The 16,538-nt window shown below is 42.4% G+C and overlaps 1 protein-coding gene across 3 annotated transcripts in view; it reads left to right on the top strand.

The window, feature by feature from the left end:
- LOC116417957 overlaps positions 1-16,538 on the top strand; it is a 246,042-nt gene that overhangs the window by 36,508 nt on the left and 192,996 nt on the right. For all 3 annotated transcript variants that reach the window (XM_031933154.2, XM_031933152.2, XM_031933153.2), the window contains exons 2-3: positions 9,332-9,433; positions 9,495-9,599. In XM_031933154.2, the coding sequence (XP_031789014.1) occupies positions 9,332-9,433; positions 9,495-9,599 (207 nt within the window). The remainder of the gene's footprint in view (positions 1-9,331; positions 9,434-9,494; positions 9,600-16,538) is intronic.

The following is a 16,538-nucleotide window of genomic DNA, read 5'->3' as shown; positions in this document are numbered from 1 at the left end:
ACATGTTGTTGTCGGCGCCGGCCTGTCCTCAAGTTCGGGGAACGGGCTAGCTAACCGTCATCGTCGGCGCGAAAGTGAGTATCGTTGGCGCGAGAGCGAGCCTCGTCGGCGCGCGCGCTGAAAGGTCCTCCGCATGTCGCGAGCCAATCAACGGGCGCCGATGCGCGGCTTGTTATCCGCGCGGACTGGCAGCCAATCGGGAGCCAGCAAGAAGCGCGGGCCCGACGAGCACGAGAGGAGAGTGAGCGGGAGAACGAGCGGAGAAATCCGGGAGTTCTCTCACGACTGTCGACGGAGCACGTCGACGTTTGTGAGAGTTGAGTGCGTCCTCCTCTGCTCGTCGACCCGAGGTCGACGACTAGAGGAGATTGGGAGAGTCTCCCAAGAGTGTTCGAGAGTGCGCGTGTGTTGGCACTAGGAAGTCCCAACGCCCGGACGAGCCAGCGACCATCCTGACGAGAGGGAGGAGGCCGGCCAGTCGCCACCGGTCCGCCATCATCCGGAAGACCAGAGCAGCCAGCAACATCGGCGTGGGAGAGCCGAAGCCGCCAGCTGCTATCAGGTCCGGGAGGAGTCCCGGAGACGACGACGGGAGCACCGACGGACGTCCACCGGAAGCCGAGAGAAGAGAGCGAGTAAGCGAGAGAGAGAGAGAGAGAGAGAGAGAGAGAGAGAGAGAGAGAGAGAGTGAGAGAGAGAGAGAGAGAAAGCCGTGAGTGTGTGAGAGAGAGTGAGTGAGACGAGATAGTGGTGTGCGGTGCGGGCGCACACCTCGACGTCATCCACGCGAGGCGTCGAGCCAGCGTGCGTGAGAGTGAGAGAGAGAGAGAGAGAGAGAGAGAGAGAGAGAGAGAGAGAGAGAGAGAGAGAAGAGTGAGTGAGACGAGAGAGTGGTGTGCGGTGCGGGCGCACACCTAGACGTCTTCTGCGCGAGGCGTCTAGCCAGCGCACGCGATAGAGAGAGCGAGAGAGATAGATAGATAGATAGATAGATAGGTCTTTATTTGCTAAAGCAAAAGAAAAATAATATAATAAAGATCATAGAGACTGTGTCGAATACAGTCTAACAAATATATAAAAGATATTGTCATATAAAATCACATGAGATCACATTTTGTCATATATAATTATCACATTAAACTCCTCCAGCACTACGTTGTACACTTAAGATTTGGTCAAAGACCTATCTGTATCACACGTTTGAAGTCAAAAAAGAAAAATTACGCAGTACTGGAAGAATTTTTACGGCCACGGGCCGAGTCTGACTAGATTAAAACTAGATTAATGAAAAAATAAAAAATACAGCGCCAGAGGGCTCAGAGTTGTCACGATTCAGTGGCCAGCAGGTGCCGCCGTAATGCCCCTTTGAAGGAGGCGAGTGATGGCAGGTTTCGCAGAGCAGAAGGGAGAGAGTTCCAGAACCGAGCACCCTGGACCTGGAAGGCCCTAGCCCCGGTTTCAGTACTCACGGTAGGGATGCTCAGCTCCTGGGGAACTCCCCTACCGGAGGGTCTGGGCTTGTGTTTATTGAACAACGAGGCCAGATACGAAGGCTCACCGGGTTATTCTGTATAATAGAAAACCTCAAAGTAGAGTCTTCTGGAATCAATGCAAAGCCATTCCAGACGCCTCCGGTAGGGACTGATGTGTTCATCCCTCCTAACCCCGAAGATGAATCTCACACACGAATTGCTCAGTCTCTGTATCCGTATTCGTTGTTCGTTAGACACGTCTAGGATAGTCACAGCACAGTAGTCGATGTGTGGTTGTATAAGTGTCTCAACTAGCCTTCTGCGGAGAGTCTCAGTGGCCTCTCCTCAATGCCTCTGATAAACCGCAGGCTATATAGGGCTTTATTTACTTTTTTCGTGATAGCATCCACCTGCGGTCTCCAGGTCAGTTTGCTATCCAGTACAACACCGAGACTCACGACCGTCTCACTGAATGGGACGATCACCCGGTCCGGCTGCGGAACCCCAGGCAAGTTCCATGATTTAATATCATTAACGTTCTTCATGGACCCGAAAAATATAGACTTGGTTTTGCCGGAGTTAAGCCGCAGACCGGAGCTCTCCGCCCAGTCAGAAACCAGCCGCGCCGCTTCTGCCAGTCGAGCCACGCCGTCCAGGAAGTTATCTTTGAGTATGTTTTGTAGGTCGTTGACATAGAGGGTGAACAGCAAGGGTCCCAGGACAGAACCCTGTGGAACTCCCAGATTCGTTTCAAGCCATTCTGAAGCTCCGCTTTTATTCGAAATTACCATCTGGGATCGTCCCTGTAAATATGATTTAATCCACAGGAGAGCCGCCCTAGAACCCCAGCTGCCTCAGCTTAGATAGTAATTTGGAAGGTGAGATGGTGTCAAAGGCCTTGCTGAAGTCAAACAGCAGCATAAGCGTCACCCTCTTTTTGTCAATTGCCATGCGTACGTCGTCAGTCAATTTTATTAACGCTGTTTGTGTGCTGTGGTGTTTTCGGAAACCGGCCTGGAAGGGGTCGATTATATTATTTTTATTAAGATACTCCGTGATCTGGGTGTGCGCGATCTTCTCGAGTACTTTTGAGAGGAAGCAGAGCAATGCAATCGGACGAAAGTCCTTAACACTGGAAGGAGCACTGGTCTTTCTTAGCGCGATCAACTGAGCCTGCTTCCAGATACTCGGAAAGATCCCCTGAGCGAAGGAGCAGTTAAAAAGATTAAGAATAAATTCGCCAATGATTGGGAGGGCCTTGACGACCACCCCGCATGGAATACCATCGACTCCCCTCGCTTGCGAGGAAAAATCTGATATAGCAAGGACGACGTCACCAATACCAACAGGGGTAAAAGTAAAGCCCCCCTCGCCTGCAAACGCAATACTGTCCGTCGCATTGTCTATATTTTCGAGAGGTGATACCGATACTCCCGCGAAGTGCTCGTTCAGCTCCCCTGGCGTAAAACCAAAAAACTGCTCCTCCTTACGCCCAGGCAGGAGGCCGAGATGACGCATCATCTTCCAAATATTTCTATTTTCATCAAGGGCGTCTGATAGTTGTTGGCGAAGGAAGGACTCACGCTCTTGAGCAGAACGCATGTCGACCTCGTTTGTGAGTCGAAGGGCCTCATCGAAAAGCTCCGCTCTCCCCGTGCGCTCATAGTGCCTGAGTGTAGCATTGCGCTTATCAATGAGGAGCCTCAGCTCTGGTCCAGACCAAGGAGCATATTTCTTACGTGGGCAAACCGTTTTCAAGGGCGCCAATTCCTCAATTGCAAATTTTATATTATTATTAAGAACACGTAAAGCGCCCTCCAGATCGGATTCGATGGAATTCATGGCTGTTCAGTCACAACAAGACAGGAGTTCGACAAGGCTAGTTGTGTCTATGCACTTGTAATCCCGGTACGAGAAGGTGTCACTCGTAGGAGTGGGGGCGTAGATGTCTATCGAGACATGTATGACACAATGCTTGCCGAAACTAGGCAGCCACTCATTCTTAGAATCCAAGATCGTGTCGTTTTCGTCGGTCATGATAAGGTCAATCCATGTGTGAGACGATGAGGTATGATGTGTGGGACCATGCCGGATGATCTGAAGAGATAACTCTTCGGACAGACGCTTGATAGTAGCAGCGTCGTCTGAGTCAGATAGCAAATCTGAGTTCAGATCACCCATTATGATCTTATAACTATGTTCACCGCATAAGTCCCGCAATACATCAAAAAGGTCCCTTTGCATCGGAATTTTCGGGGGCCTGTAAATAACTCCGAGTAGCACCGGAGGTGAGTCGCCCCTTTGTACGCTACAAAAAAGGTACTCCGGGATTCCAGGTTTTCCTAGACCCACAGTATCCGATGAGGCAAGCTTTTTGATTTTAAATCCATTGCGCACAAACAGGGCGACACCACCTCCGTTTACATTCCGATCCTGCCTAATGATGGAAAATCCCCCGACGCTATCTAGGCTATCGTCCACAATCGGACCCAGCCATGTCTCCGCAAAACCAAAAATGTCGATCGAGGGGCGCTCAGCCAAAAAATTTCGGACGATCTCAATGCGAGCCCTGAGCGAGTTCACATTGAGAAAGCCCGCCCTCAAGCCACCCCCAACACCCGGCGCACTGTCAGGGGGCCTCGCGAGTCATATGGAGGGCGCGGATGAAGATGACGATGATGACGACTGTATTGAAGTTGATGCAGATGATACAGTAGACAATGATGGCATCGATGCTTGCAAGGTTGCAACCAATTTGCTTGTCAGGTCCGACTGAGGTCTGTTACTTGAAGTAGCGTCAGAGTTTTCGTCCTTTTCAGTGACAGTCATGTGTGTGCTCGGTCTTCGAGGTCGTTTCGAGCCGGCCTGACATGCCGTGAGAATAGCCTGCAAATCGGCAGCAGATGCAAACACGTGCGAAAGACTTTACGAAAATTGTTATTATTTATTAATATTTATTGATATATTGTCAAACAAACGCCCATACGCATCCGCTTTTGGCCACTAGGCATGCGCTACCTCGCACCACAAGTCTATCAAAATAGTTTTCTTTTCAATTTTTCTTCCTTTTTGCATATTTACATTTCTCTGATTATTTGCAAAGTTCGCTAATTTGAAATTAAATTCTTTGATTAATTCTTTATTGGGAATATCTTTCTAACTGTATGACAACAAGGCGTGCGACTGTTAACCGCCTTGTTGTCAACACTTCTTGGAATTCAATCTATCGGGTACGTAATGCTACTCGCGTTCACGATACTTTTCCCAACACAAAATATGTCACCAAATATATATATGTATGTATATTATTAATATAATAAATATGTATAAATATTATTTACTCTGCCATACAATACCGTCTAATTTGACCACCATAAGTTTCTTTTATACAAACAATTAACGCAAAATACGCAAAAGGGGCAATGCAATTCGTTGCATAAAATTAGAATAATAAATTAATCCTTGCAAAACCTCGTTCGGGAAACCGCAATGACAAAAACTTCTATTCACCAATCCTCAAATCACTCTGAAGTTTGAGCAAAAAGCAAAGTTTTACGAATTATTTATTTAATTTTACTGTAAATTAAATAAGGCTCCGACAGTGATTTTACGTTAAGAACCTCTATTTTTGGCGACTTCCACGTGCACGTGCTCGTTAATGCGAATTCGATAATACTACTCGTCTCATATAAAATTAATTAAACAAAACAATTCATCAACCTCGAGCAACCTGTCAAACTACGCGTCTCAAAAGAAAGAAAAAAAAATCTTTAACTATATATTGCACTCACATACACGTAGAAGGCCACAATCAACACAAACAATTATGTTAATGAAAATCACTATTCAGCCCGTTGGGCGCCACTATGACGTGGCAGAAAATGGCGCAACACCACAAGAAAATGATATTGAACTTACTCTACCTGTCAATCTCCTATTCGAAGCCGAATTTATTTCCAAGGGCGCCAGGCTTTGAGTATTCCTCCGTTTAGCACGAGATCTTCCCAGAGGAGATTCCGCCAAATAATAATTGATACAACAAGGTTGCGGGTTGATTTGCAAATTTTATTTTACCAAAGCTTCTCACAAATTACAATTACTAACCAAAAATCACTCTACTCGCTTTAAAGGAAAGTCTATTTCTTCAAAGCTAGTCAAAACTCAAGTGTCCTGCTACCGTTATTACTTGGTATCAGCTTAATTTTCTATCGCTATCTCTTACTATCTTGTACTTGCGCACGCATCATTGATAATGGCTCTTACTATAAGTATATATATAGAGCTTTTCGTTACATTACTTTAACATTCGTATACAACTGAGTATTTAATTTATTTTAGCTTGATATTCGCACGCAGGCGACGTAACAAGCTTAGGCCGCTAAATTAGTGATAACGTGGAGGCTCGCCTCCTCCATCGGCGTCATCATGTTTCATAATTTAAATTATGCTTCTCTTGGAATTCGGCAGAGTGCCAATGCGGTGTTGACACGCTACGCAGGCCGCTATCCTTTCTTATCTTTCCTCCGGCATTGCGGCGCTATTGGTTAGCGCTGCCTCCCTATCTCGCGCTCGGTTCGCCCTCTACAATTCCTGTAAACACAAGACATATAAGTATGCCTTATCCAGGCTGCCGAGTGCGAGCGAGACAGAGAGAACTATTTGGCGTGACGGTTCTACCCGTCGGTGTACGCATCATCATATTTTTGGCGTCATGGTGTACGCATCATCATATTTTTTTTTTCCTTCTCCCTTCTCTCTTTTCTCACCCATTTCCCACTCAGATTACACTCACAACCCTGGCCTTGCAGACGTGTAGTCTGGCCTCGTACCCCAGCGCAAGTACTCCTCATAAAGCATCCGGATGAGGGTAGCGAGGCCCCCCTCTGACATCGATGGGCCCACCCGGGTGCCACCCGGCATCATCGTAGTCATCAGGATTTTCGCCGGTCAAGTATCGATGCCGTAAATAGTCTCTTACAACTCGCACAAGGTAGGCAGGCACCCGGAAGGTTGTCTCCATCGCCTCCAAGATATCTGTCCACCTCGCAGAATTGAAAGCATTCCGTACGTCCAGTGTTACCAAAAGTACCAGTGGTCTGGCTCCATGGCATATGTCATTTGTCTTTTCCACGATCTGCAGTACGTCTGTTATTGCTCCGATTGTTGAACGTCCTTGTCTGAAACCGTGCTGTCGGTCTGCTAAGTCTCCAGCGGCTTCCACCGCTTGCAACAGTCTCGGTCGCAGCAACAGCTCGTACAGTTTTCCCGGTGTGTTTAGGAGGCTTAGAGGCCTGTAGGAAGACAACGAAGCAAGGTCCCCCTTTCCTTTGGAAATGAGGACCAGCCGTGCATCCTTCCAAGGGCTGCCAAATACTCCCGGACATCAGGCAGCCTTTGCAAAGCTGCAGCAATGCATCGGGCTTTTCGGCCACGATGGCCCGCAGCAGTTCACCAGGCACGACGTAAGGCCCTGGAGCTTTCCGAGGCTACAGCTTGGCAGCAGCCCTCTCGAGCTCCGCCACCGTGAAAAGTGGACTCTTCATTGCGGCGTTTTCATCCGTGTCGTCCGTTCTGTCCGGGTAGGATTGGAAAAGATCGTCAACAATCCTCTCCATCTTGTCCGCGTCCTTCGTCTCTAGAGGGTTCCAGGCGCCAAGCTTGCGAATCACAATCTTCTAGCCGTCCCCCCAGGGGTCCGAATCTACTTCGTCCTCCAGTCTTCTCCAGCACCACGTTCTTGCGTCCACTAGTATCATCTCTGCCATTTGTCCTCTCTGTGTCGTTTCCGTGGCATCCTGGCTAGAGGAAATTTTTCGCACGCGAAAAATTTTCCAAGTTTGTGCGTGCGAAAGGTGTGGGCAAAGCTCTTGGAAAATAGGAAAGGCTATCGCGTACGTTTCGCGTATTTCATTTCATTTCATCTCCTTCATTTTTGATGTAATAAATGATAAATAAAAATATACAGAGATAACGTAACCTCCATATTTCCCCAAAAGTGTCTAAGCATCCATTTAATAAAACTTAGTTAATTTTAGCTAAGTAGCCATGCATAAGCGGCCATTATGTGCATACGGCAGTGGACGATTTTTTAGCCAAGTTGCCAACGATTACTTGGCTTATTAGGTTAGATAAGACATTATTTAGCCAAGGAATCATTCACATTTCTACCAGGGGTGTGCTAATTTTTAATACTTGACATTTTTTAAACGGATTTCTCTACATTCATTAGCGTATATTGATAAAAATACAGAAAAAGTTTTGCATGCTGTAAACATTATGAATTTCGTAACTTTTTAGAGGAGAAATGATAATTATAATACTATAAGATACAGATTGGTGAGGATGGACATTGGACACGTAACTTATGGTTGCTAACATTTTTCCTTGTGAAAGGTGTGTATTATTTCTACACGTAAAATAAACGCACACGCATTATTTTATTTTTCAATATCGTCAATAATGCATGTTTTATGCACTTTTGAAAATTGGCTTTTAGTTTTTCGATTATCGCAAATCACAACTTTTTTTAAATCGCTCTAATTAGTCTTTTTATCGACATTTAAAAATAATTATCCATCCAGTTGATGCTGTGGGTGATGCTCTTTCGATGTGCCGCGTTTTAATTTTTTTTACAAAAAAAAAAAAAAAACAAAGATGACGTTGCACTTTCTGTAACAAAATTAAAATGCATTTTTTTCGAAAAGGCCAGTTTTTTTTGGGCTCGATTTTTTTTTTATAAATAGTTAGTCTGAATACTTATATTTTGGTATACATGGCATTTGGAATATTTCTTATTTGTACGAGATATAGAAAAAATAAAAAAAAAAACCGCTGCCAATTCATTAGCACGCAGCTTCCTCCAACTTAATTTATAGTTTCAATAAATAAATACATCCAAAAATAATATATTAAAATTCGTGATTGTTCGTAATTAAAGCATAATTCAGCATCGTTAGGGTATACTTATATAAATACTTATATAAATCACGCTTTAGCGTGAGAATTTTAAAAACTATATTGATTTGATATGATTATAATAGAACTATGATGCTATAGATAATTGGTAAAAAGTGTGTTTTCTAGAAAAAAATGTGACATTATTTTTAAAGATTCAATATAATTACAGTAAAATTCGTGATTGTTTGTAATTAAAGCATTTTTAATTATTTGATTTTTCAATGTGATTGTTTGTAATTAAAGCATTTTTAATTATTTGATTTTTCTCCGGGTATAATTAAGGAAATGAACTGAAATTTATATGACAAATAGACATCATAATCTCCTAATAATATGAATTTTCGGAAAACAGTCTGAGCTTTAGTTAACAAGTCATGAGTTTTAACAAAAACAGTGATTTTCAGTTATACAGGGTATACAGGGTGACAGAAAAAAATTGGGACCTTAATATCTTTTAAACTAATGGATTTCATTAGCTGCGCAAAGAATTTAGCCGAGGTTATATAATCGGAACAAATTATTGCTTTCTTGCTTTGTATTTATTTACAAGTAAAGTTACAAGTAATATTCTACCAAACATTCGTACTATAGTGTCGGTCGATAAAATCTGAGACTTCCTCTCATTAGGTGCAATAAATGGCATAGCAAACGCAAAGATCGGCTAAATGCAGTGTCATTTTGGCATGTGTTTTTGACTGTAATGAGGCGAAGCAAGCCCGATCTCAGATATTTTTTGTCTTTGGGCTGAGATCGGAGTTAAGTGATGATTTTGCATTTTATTGTCGATAATATAATTATTGATCAATAAATAATCGTCATTTAACACAAATATATAAAATAAATTAATGTATAATAAAAACTTGAATCTTAATAATAAAAGTTAATAAGAATTATATTTTCAGCATCATTGTCAAGTATGTAAAAATAATCGGGACATTAATATTCTCACTGTACGTCGAGTAATTTGTGAGCGATGTATTCGTTTCAGTAACTTCAACGGGCAGGTTAGTTCTTTAATATTGTAATATATTGTCATCGAATTTTCAAAATTGTCCCTTTTTACAGGTCCCTCCCTGTGTAACTGGAAAAGGAAAATGTATTATTGATTATAGAAGAACTAATAGTTTATGCCGATTTTGTCGTTTAAAAGAATGCGTACGCATCGGTTTGGTAAGTTTTTTTTTTTTTTAATTTGAATTATAGAAGCTCTTAAGATCGTTCGGAATAGGCTTAGCACATTCGCAGCCGGACCGTAGCTTTTACAAACGACATAAAAATCTCACCACATACTAGTAATATTAAGAACGATCATAGTAAACTATTTTTGTTCGAGCAAAGAGAGACACTGCTTGCAATGATAAGAGGTAAAACAGTGCTGATAGGTAAATCAAATGATAAAACAGGGATCATTCTTGTTACCATCGACCGGTATTTAGTGGCGCAGGAGTTGCATGACGCAGTAACAGTATTGCTCCTACTACTAGAGAGTTTAGTTGTACTGATAGGGAAGCTCGAGAGACAAAAGATTTGATAACTAAAAATGAAATTTTCTCAATTCCCGAAAAAAAAGGTGGCAAGGTTCTTCCAGCGAAAACTGTAAATTTAGTTAAAAATGTTTTTGTAAACGATGACATAGTCGAATTATGCCAGGCCTAAAAGACTGCTTATCTGAAAAACAGGAAAACGGCAAACGAGAACAAGTTCAAGAAAGATTACTGCTCGCTAATTTGAATGAAATTTATTGTTTATTTCAAAAAGATTACGAAGATGTCAAAATTAATTTAACTAAATTTATGCAATTAAGACTAACCCATTGTGTTTTAGCTGGTAGCAGTGACACATAATGTATGCTTATGTGTACATTACGAGAATTTTAAGTTAATGCTAGAAGCTACTGATTTAGAAAATATGACAAAAGATACTCAAATACCCCTTATAACTTATGTCCGCATTGCAGGCAATCGTTTGTAAAAATCCTCCTGATGAGTGTTATTTAGGTGACTGTTTAGATTGTCGTAATACAATACTCGTGCCCGCACATGAAGCAGCACTTATTCGACGTTGGTCGTGTTGTCGCTGCTGGAGTATTTGCTGCCGGTCTGCCTCCCGCTTGGGCGCGGGCGCGCGCGAGGACCTCTTCGGCCTTGCGGATTTTCGTCTGGGCCTGTGCGCGTTCCCGCGCAATCTCCTCCTGCTTGCACACTCGCGCTCTTCGCTCATGCGGGGCGCCGTAGGCTCAAGACAAGCTCTTTAGGCGGCGGTATACGCCTCTTTGCCCTTCGACGAGGGGCGCTCATCTTCCTGCGTGGCGCAGGAACGCGCCCCCGAAGCGCTTAGCAGCTTTCTCGTAAAGCTTGTGAGCTTCACGCTCCAGGGTGCGCGCATGTAGTGAGGCCTCTATGACCTCGGTGACCTTAGGTCCGATCATGGCCCATGCCTCAGCAGCCGTTTCCTCCTCAGTATAGTTGCTTTTTACGCACTCGTCCCGTTCTAATAGCTTGCGCGCTATATTTTGTTTACGAGTTATGCTCGTTGTGCATAACTCGTTACAAGTCATAACTTGTTAACTAAAGCTTAGACTTTTTTCCGAAATTTTGAGCCCATTATCAGATGGTCTAGTAGTATTCCTAAATCCAAGGAAAAAACCTTTTTCAAGAGAAGTAATCAAAAACTCTTGGCTGATTTCTTTTTCTTCCATGATATCTATATTAAAATCACCAATAATCAGGTGATTTTTAATGTTTCTAGTATTCTGCAGATGTTTTTCATATTAATAAATTCATGACAACTAAAATCATGTGATCTATATACTGCCGATATATCTAGAGTACAATTATTATTGAGTTGGATTTGAGTGTTTAAAATCTTACTGTTTCCATATTCAATTATTTTGGTTGTCTCATTGACATTATAATTTATGTATAGGACTACACCATCCGATTTATTTATTTTCTATTATTCTAATATATTTTGTAACCTGGTAATACAAATTCTTGGTCATTGACCCAGGTTTCCAGGTTTCCAGGTTTCCGTGCATATTATTATGTAAGGTTTGATCTTTAGACTCTCAACAAAAATATTTAGTTTGCTATGATTTGTGTTTAGGCTTCTTATATTTACATAGAGTATTAAACTATCATTTCTATTTATAGATCTGTTGAGAGTCTTGAAATCACTAAACGATTTTTCTTCTTGAATTAGTTCTTTTTTGCTTTCTTCAATGAAGTCAAGATGTTGCTCCATTATGTTGTGTGACTAGTTGATTGATGTAGTTGTATGCAGGAGGGGCTCTTGTGTAGATTCGTCTGTAAGTTTCTTGTTATCCTCTGATAGGGTTTGTTCATTTGATTTATCCTAGGTCGATGTTCAGAAGTACCTACATTATCCCAAGTCGGTAATGTAGGTTTGGTAGGATAATCAGTCATATCAATTTGTTTCTTAACCTTGTTTCTTAATATCTGACACATGTTAGAGTCCATTGCACGATGATTAATATTGATCTTTGTGTTAAATTTATTATTGCTATATAGGGTATAGCAAAGTTCCGGAACGGCAAGATAACTCGGCCGGAAAGCATTTAGAGAAAAATGTTTATTATAAAAGTTTCAAGATTTTTCCCTGGCTATTCGATGGAGACCTTGACCTTGAACATGACCTTTAAGGTTATTTCGAGGTCAAACGGATAATTTCAAAATTTTTTATCAATCTTTTTTTAATCAGGAGTAATTGTCTATCCTACCCATAAATTTTCGTGACCTAAAAAGCTTTTATGCAGAACCCTTATTCTTTTGAGATCAAAAACAAAAATTTTAATTTAACAAAAAATATGTGAAATCCCAGCAATCAAAAGGTATAGTGAACCAAGTCCTTGTAGACAAATTTACAAATCTCCCAGTTACAAAAAGCACGTTAAAATAATTCCGGACACTGAAGGCAAAGTGTAGTAATTCTCGGCCAATGAAGGCAAGGTACATCCCGGCCAACGAAGGCAAGGTGTATGATTTGAGTTATTTCGTTTTTTAGTAGTATCTGAGAAATATTGTTCTAGAGAATGCTTCCAAGAGACTGCGTTCTCTGGGACACCACCTAGATACGTCGTTCTCAAGCCCGCCGCTGAGATACGTATTTTTCTTCACAGACTTCAATATCAAAACAAGATATTCATACGTATTGTCAAAAAATGCGGTTTTATTTAGTTTATCTCTCAGCTTGTCTTATTTCACTCGTTGGTTATATAAACATTGTTACGAAAAATTTGTTTATAAAAAGTAGTTTGTTAATTTTGATTTTATTTTCGTGTCATATCTTTATATTCATTATATGCATTAAGTTTCTTTATACAATATCAAATAAATCCACGCCTCAACAAAATTCGAATATAAAACTTATTTGTTATGTATTTGAACAAAATAAATAATTAAATGAATGAAAGTTGATCATCAACTACATAGTTAGAGCGACCTGTCATTTATTGTCTCGCAAAAAACCTGGAGCGTGAGATTGCTAAATCTGTTGCATAATGGCGTATTCTAGTGCAGAGCGGATGCGAATGCTGGAAGTGCTAATTCTAGTTGGATTTAATTCTGTTGATGCAGTGAGGCAGTTTAGACAGAATCATCCGAATATTCCGTGCCCTTCGTGGGCCTCATTTTACTGGTAAGTTTAACCTAGGGCATACTAAACCATAGGCATACTAAAACACCCCCTCTCCTCTCAGAGTGTTTTGGTACCCGATGGAAGAGGAGGGATCCCCTCTCTCTCTTCAAGATACTAAAACACCTCCTCTCCTCTCAGAGTGTTTTAGTACCCGGTGAAAGAGTGGGATAGTTCTCCCTCTCTCCAATATGTTTTGGAATGCCTATAGCGTTCTCTACTATGGGGGCCCGATGAGAGAGTAGGATAGTTTCCCCACTCTCACCCGCGTTTTCCGAAAGAGGGGTTTTTTGAACGCCTATAGCGTTCTCCTCTGCCGCATACACGCCCCTCGTGTTTTAGTACCCGATGAAAGAGTGGGATGGTTCTCTTTCTCTCTCTCTATTACGTTTTGGAAATGCCTATAGCGTTCTCTACTATTGGGCCTGATAAGAGAGTAGGATAGTTTCCCCTACTCTCACCCGTGTTTTCCGAAAGAGGGATTTTTTTTGAGAGGAGCTATCCCCACCTTTTTTCACAATCTCACTCAGACTTCCTCGACTCCGCATGCTTATCTGCGCGTACGTATGCACATCTGACCCGCCCCCTTCTCGCTCGGGCATACATATTTTCCCGACCGCTTCCTAGCCTACGCGCAAGTATATACATCTGGCCGATTGCTTGCAGGTAAGTCGGATACATCCTGAGGACTCTCGCATGAAAATTTAAGATATGGACAGTCAACGATAACCGCTCGCTATCTATCTCTCTCTCTCTCTCTCCGCCCCCTTCTCGCTCGGGGATACATATTTTACCGACCGCTTCCTAGCCTACGCGCAAGTATACACATCTGGTCGATTGCTTGCAGATAAGTCGGATACATGCTGAGGATTCTCGCATGAAAATTTAAGATATGGACAGTCAACGATAACCGCTCTCTCTCTCTCTCTCTCTCTCTCTCTCTCACTCCAAGAAAGCGTAGGTGTGCACTCGAGTGATTGAGGGATGGTCAAATTTTGTTGAGAGGGAGGAGATTTTGAAAATTCCGGTGGGAAGTGTCTAAAGGAGGTTCTATGAGAAGAAAGTGGAAATTTTTCGACAAATCGAAGGACTTTTGGCAATTGAAGTGGAAAGGGAAGCTTCGCTGTCCACCGTATTTAAGGACCCGGTGCATGCTTCGTCAGTCAATTCACTCCTCGTTTTCAAGTTGATTCTTGAATTCTTTCGGCAAAATAGTGAAAAGTTTTCTGTCTGCAAGCTGACAAGAAAATGTCACCGAAGAAGCTGTATTCAACAATGCAGCCTTCTCGAAGCCGACGGAGTCTGCAGGTTGCCCAGGAGCGTATACGTTGGCTGGTCGCCAACGCACCAACGCTCCTAACAATGCTCGACTACGTCTCCTGGGCAATGAACGTGGTCAAAACACGTAAGTAAAATTTTTTTTCATTGTACCATTCAAAAGTTTTTTTTTAAATTAATCTATTAAAATTTTTTTAATGTTCCAGTGCCACAACCACCAAATGCTGTTTTGCAGCAATTAGCACCGCGACGATCCCCAATGGCTGAGCATCCTCGACGATCCCCAATGGCTGAGCATCCTCGACGATCCCCAATGGCTGAGCATCCTCGACGATCCCCAATGGCTGAGCATCCTCAACGATCCCCAATGGCTGAGCATCCTCGTCGATCCTCGGCTGACCCGGCGCAGCGATCCCCAATGGCTGAGCAGCCTTGGCGATCTTCGACGGCTGAGCATCCTCGACGATCCTCGGCGGCTGACCCGGCGCAGCGATCCCCAATGGCTGAGCAGCCTCGGCGATCTTCGACGGCTGAGCATCCTCGACGATCCTCGGCGGCTGACCCGGCGCAGCGATCCCCAATGGCTGAGCAGCCTCGGCGATCTTCGACGGCTGAGCATCCTCGACGATCCTCGGCGGCTGACCCGGCGCAGCGATCCCCAATGGCTGAGCGTCCTCGTCGATCCTCGGCGGCTGACCCGGCGCAGCGATCCCCAATGGCTGAGCAGCCTCGGCGATTTTTGACGGCTGAGCAGTCTCGGCGATCTCAAGCAGCTGAGCAGCCTCGACAATCTTCGGTGACCCGAAGAAGACGGTCTCGGTCGGGCTCAAGTTCTAGCTCGAGTTCTATTCTATCTACAATGGTAACTTCAGGTAAAAAAATGCTTTAACTATAAATTAGTTTTATTTTGTATACAATAAATTTATTTTTTGTTTGCTTTAATTTTTCAGAGGTTACGAGACGTGGTATTTTGCAATTGAAAAGGACTGATAGTAAACAGCAACGACAGCAGCCACAGCAGCAGCAACAGCAGCAGAAACAGCAGCAGCAGAAACAGCAGCAGCAACAGCAGCAGCAGCAACAGCAGCAACAGCAGCAGCAGCAACAGCCGTCACAGCAAGAACAGCAACCTCAGCAGCAACAACAACGCAATTTACCGCGGATTATAGATGATGAGATAATAATAGATCACATCAATGTAAACAAAATTTACAAAAATTATAAAAAAAAATAAATTTAAAGAACTGTGGACACCAAACCGTTTATTAAAACTTTGAGTTTTCCCAAATTTATTTAGGAAAGTTAAAAATTGTAAAATATTTTAGAAAATTTGCAGAGTGGAAAAAAAAACTGAAAAATGAAAAAAAAACTGAAGCAAAGTATAAATACTTACGTATTCGGCAAATAATTTTTTAACCACAACCACAACCACCAGTGCTTTCTGTTCTCCTTTAACGAATATTTTTTTAACACCTCGCGTAAAGATTTGTAAGAGTTGTAACTTGTTGAAGTCGATGGTATGGAATGTCACCAGAATTCCATTCGATTCCATGGTAACTTTTTTCCAGCCAATGAATCATACATTTTTCTTCCTCGGTAAGTTCTTCCCACGGCATTGGAGACTTGAAGAGGTAAGCAGTCGGTAAAGCTGTTTTTTTTTACGTTGAGGATACTAATTTCCTTGAAAATAAAGTATCCACAGCAATTCTTTGAAATCCTTGAATGTCAACAATATAAACATTTTCTTCTGGATATTTCAGTATGGTATTTTCGAACATCTTTTTGTATTCACACATTGTAGTCATCTTGGAGCTTTGTAGAGTTAGTTCTCTTAGACGACTTTATTGTAAATGAACAGATGAATTTTAACATCCTGCTTATATATAAGGATAAACTCTACCTTTACAATTGGTTGTCAAAAGAAGCATAGACCTCATTGGTCTAAAAATAGAAAATTCATCCCCTCCCAAGAAAATATCCCTTCTCCTCGGCTTTTCAGTTTCAAAGATGACCACTTCTCATTGGAGCAAAGATAGAAAATCCATCCCTTCCCAAAAAAATATCCCTTCTCCTTGTCGTCAAATTTCCTATTCATTGGTAGTTACTAAAATGTTCCTTCTCTTCTTTCGTGGTCTCGTCTATATAAAGCAAGAACTTTTACTTAGAGGAGCAGACTTT

This window comes from Nasonia vitripennis (genome assembly GCF_009193385.2).
Source record: "Nasonia vitripennis strain AsymCx chromosome PSR unlocalized genomic scaffold, Nvit_psr_1.1 chrPSR_random0001, whole genome shotgun sequence".
Taxonomy (NCBI): domain Eukaryota; kingdom Metazoa; phylum Arthropoda; class Insecta; order Hymenoptera; family Pteromalidae; genus Nasonia; species Nasonia vitripennis.
This window is presented reverse-complemented; position numbering and strand designations above follow the sequence as displayed.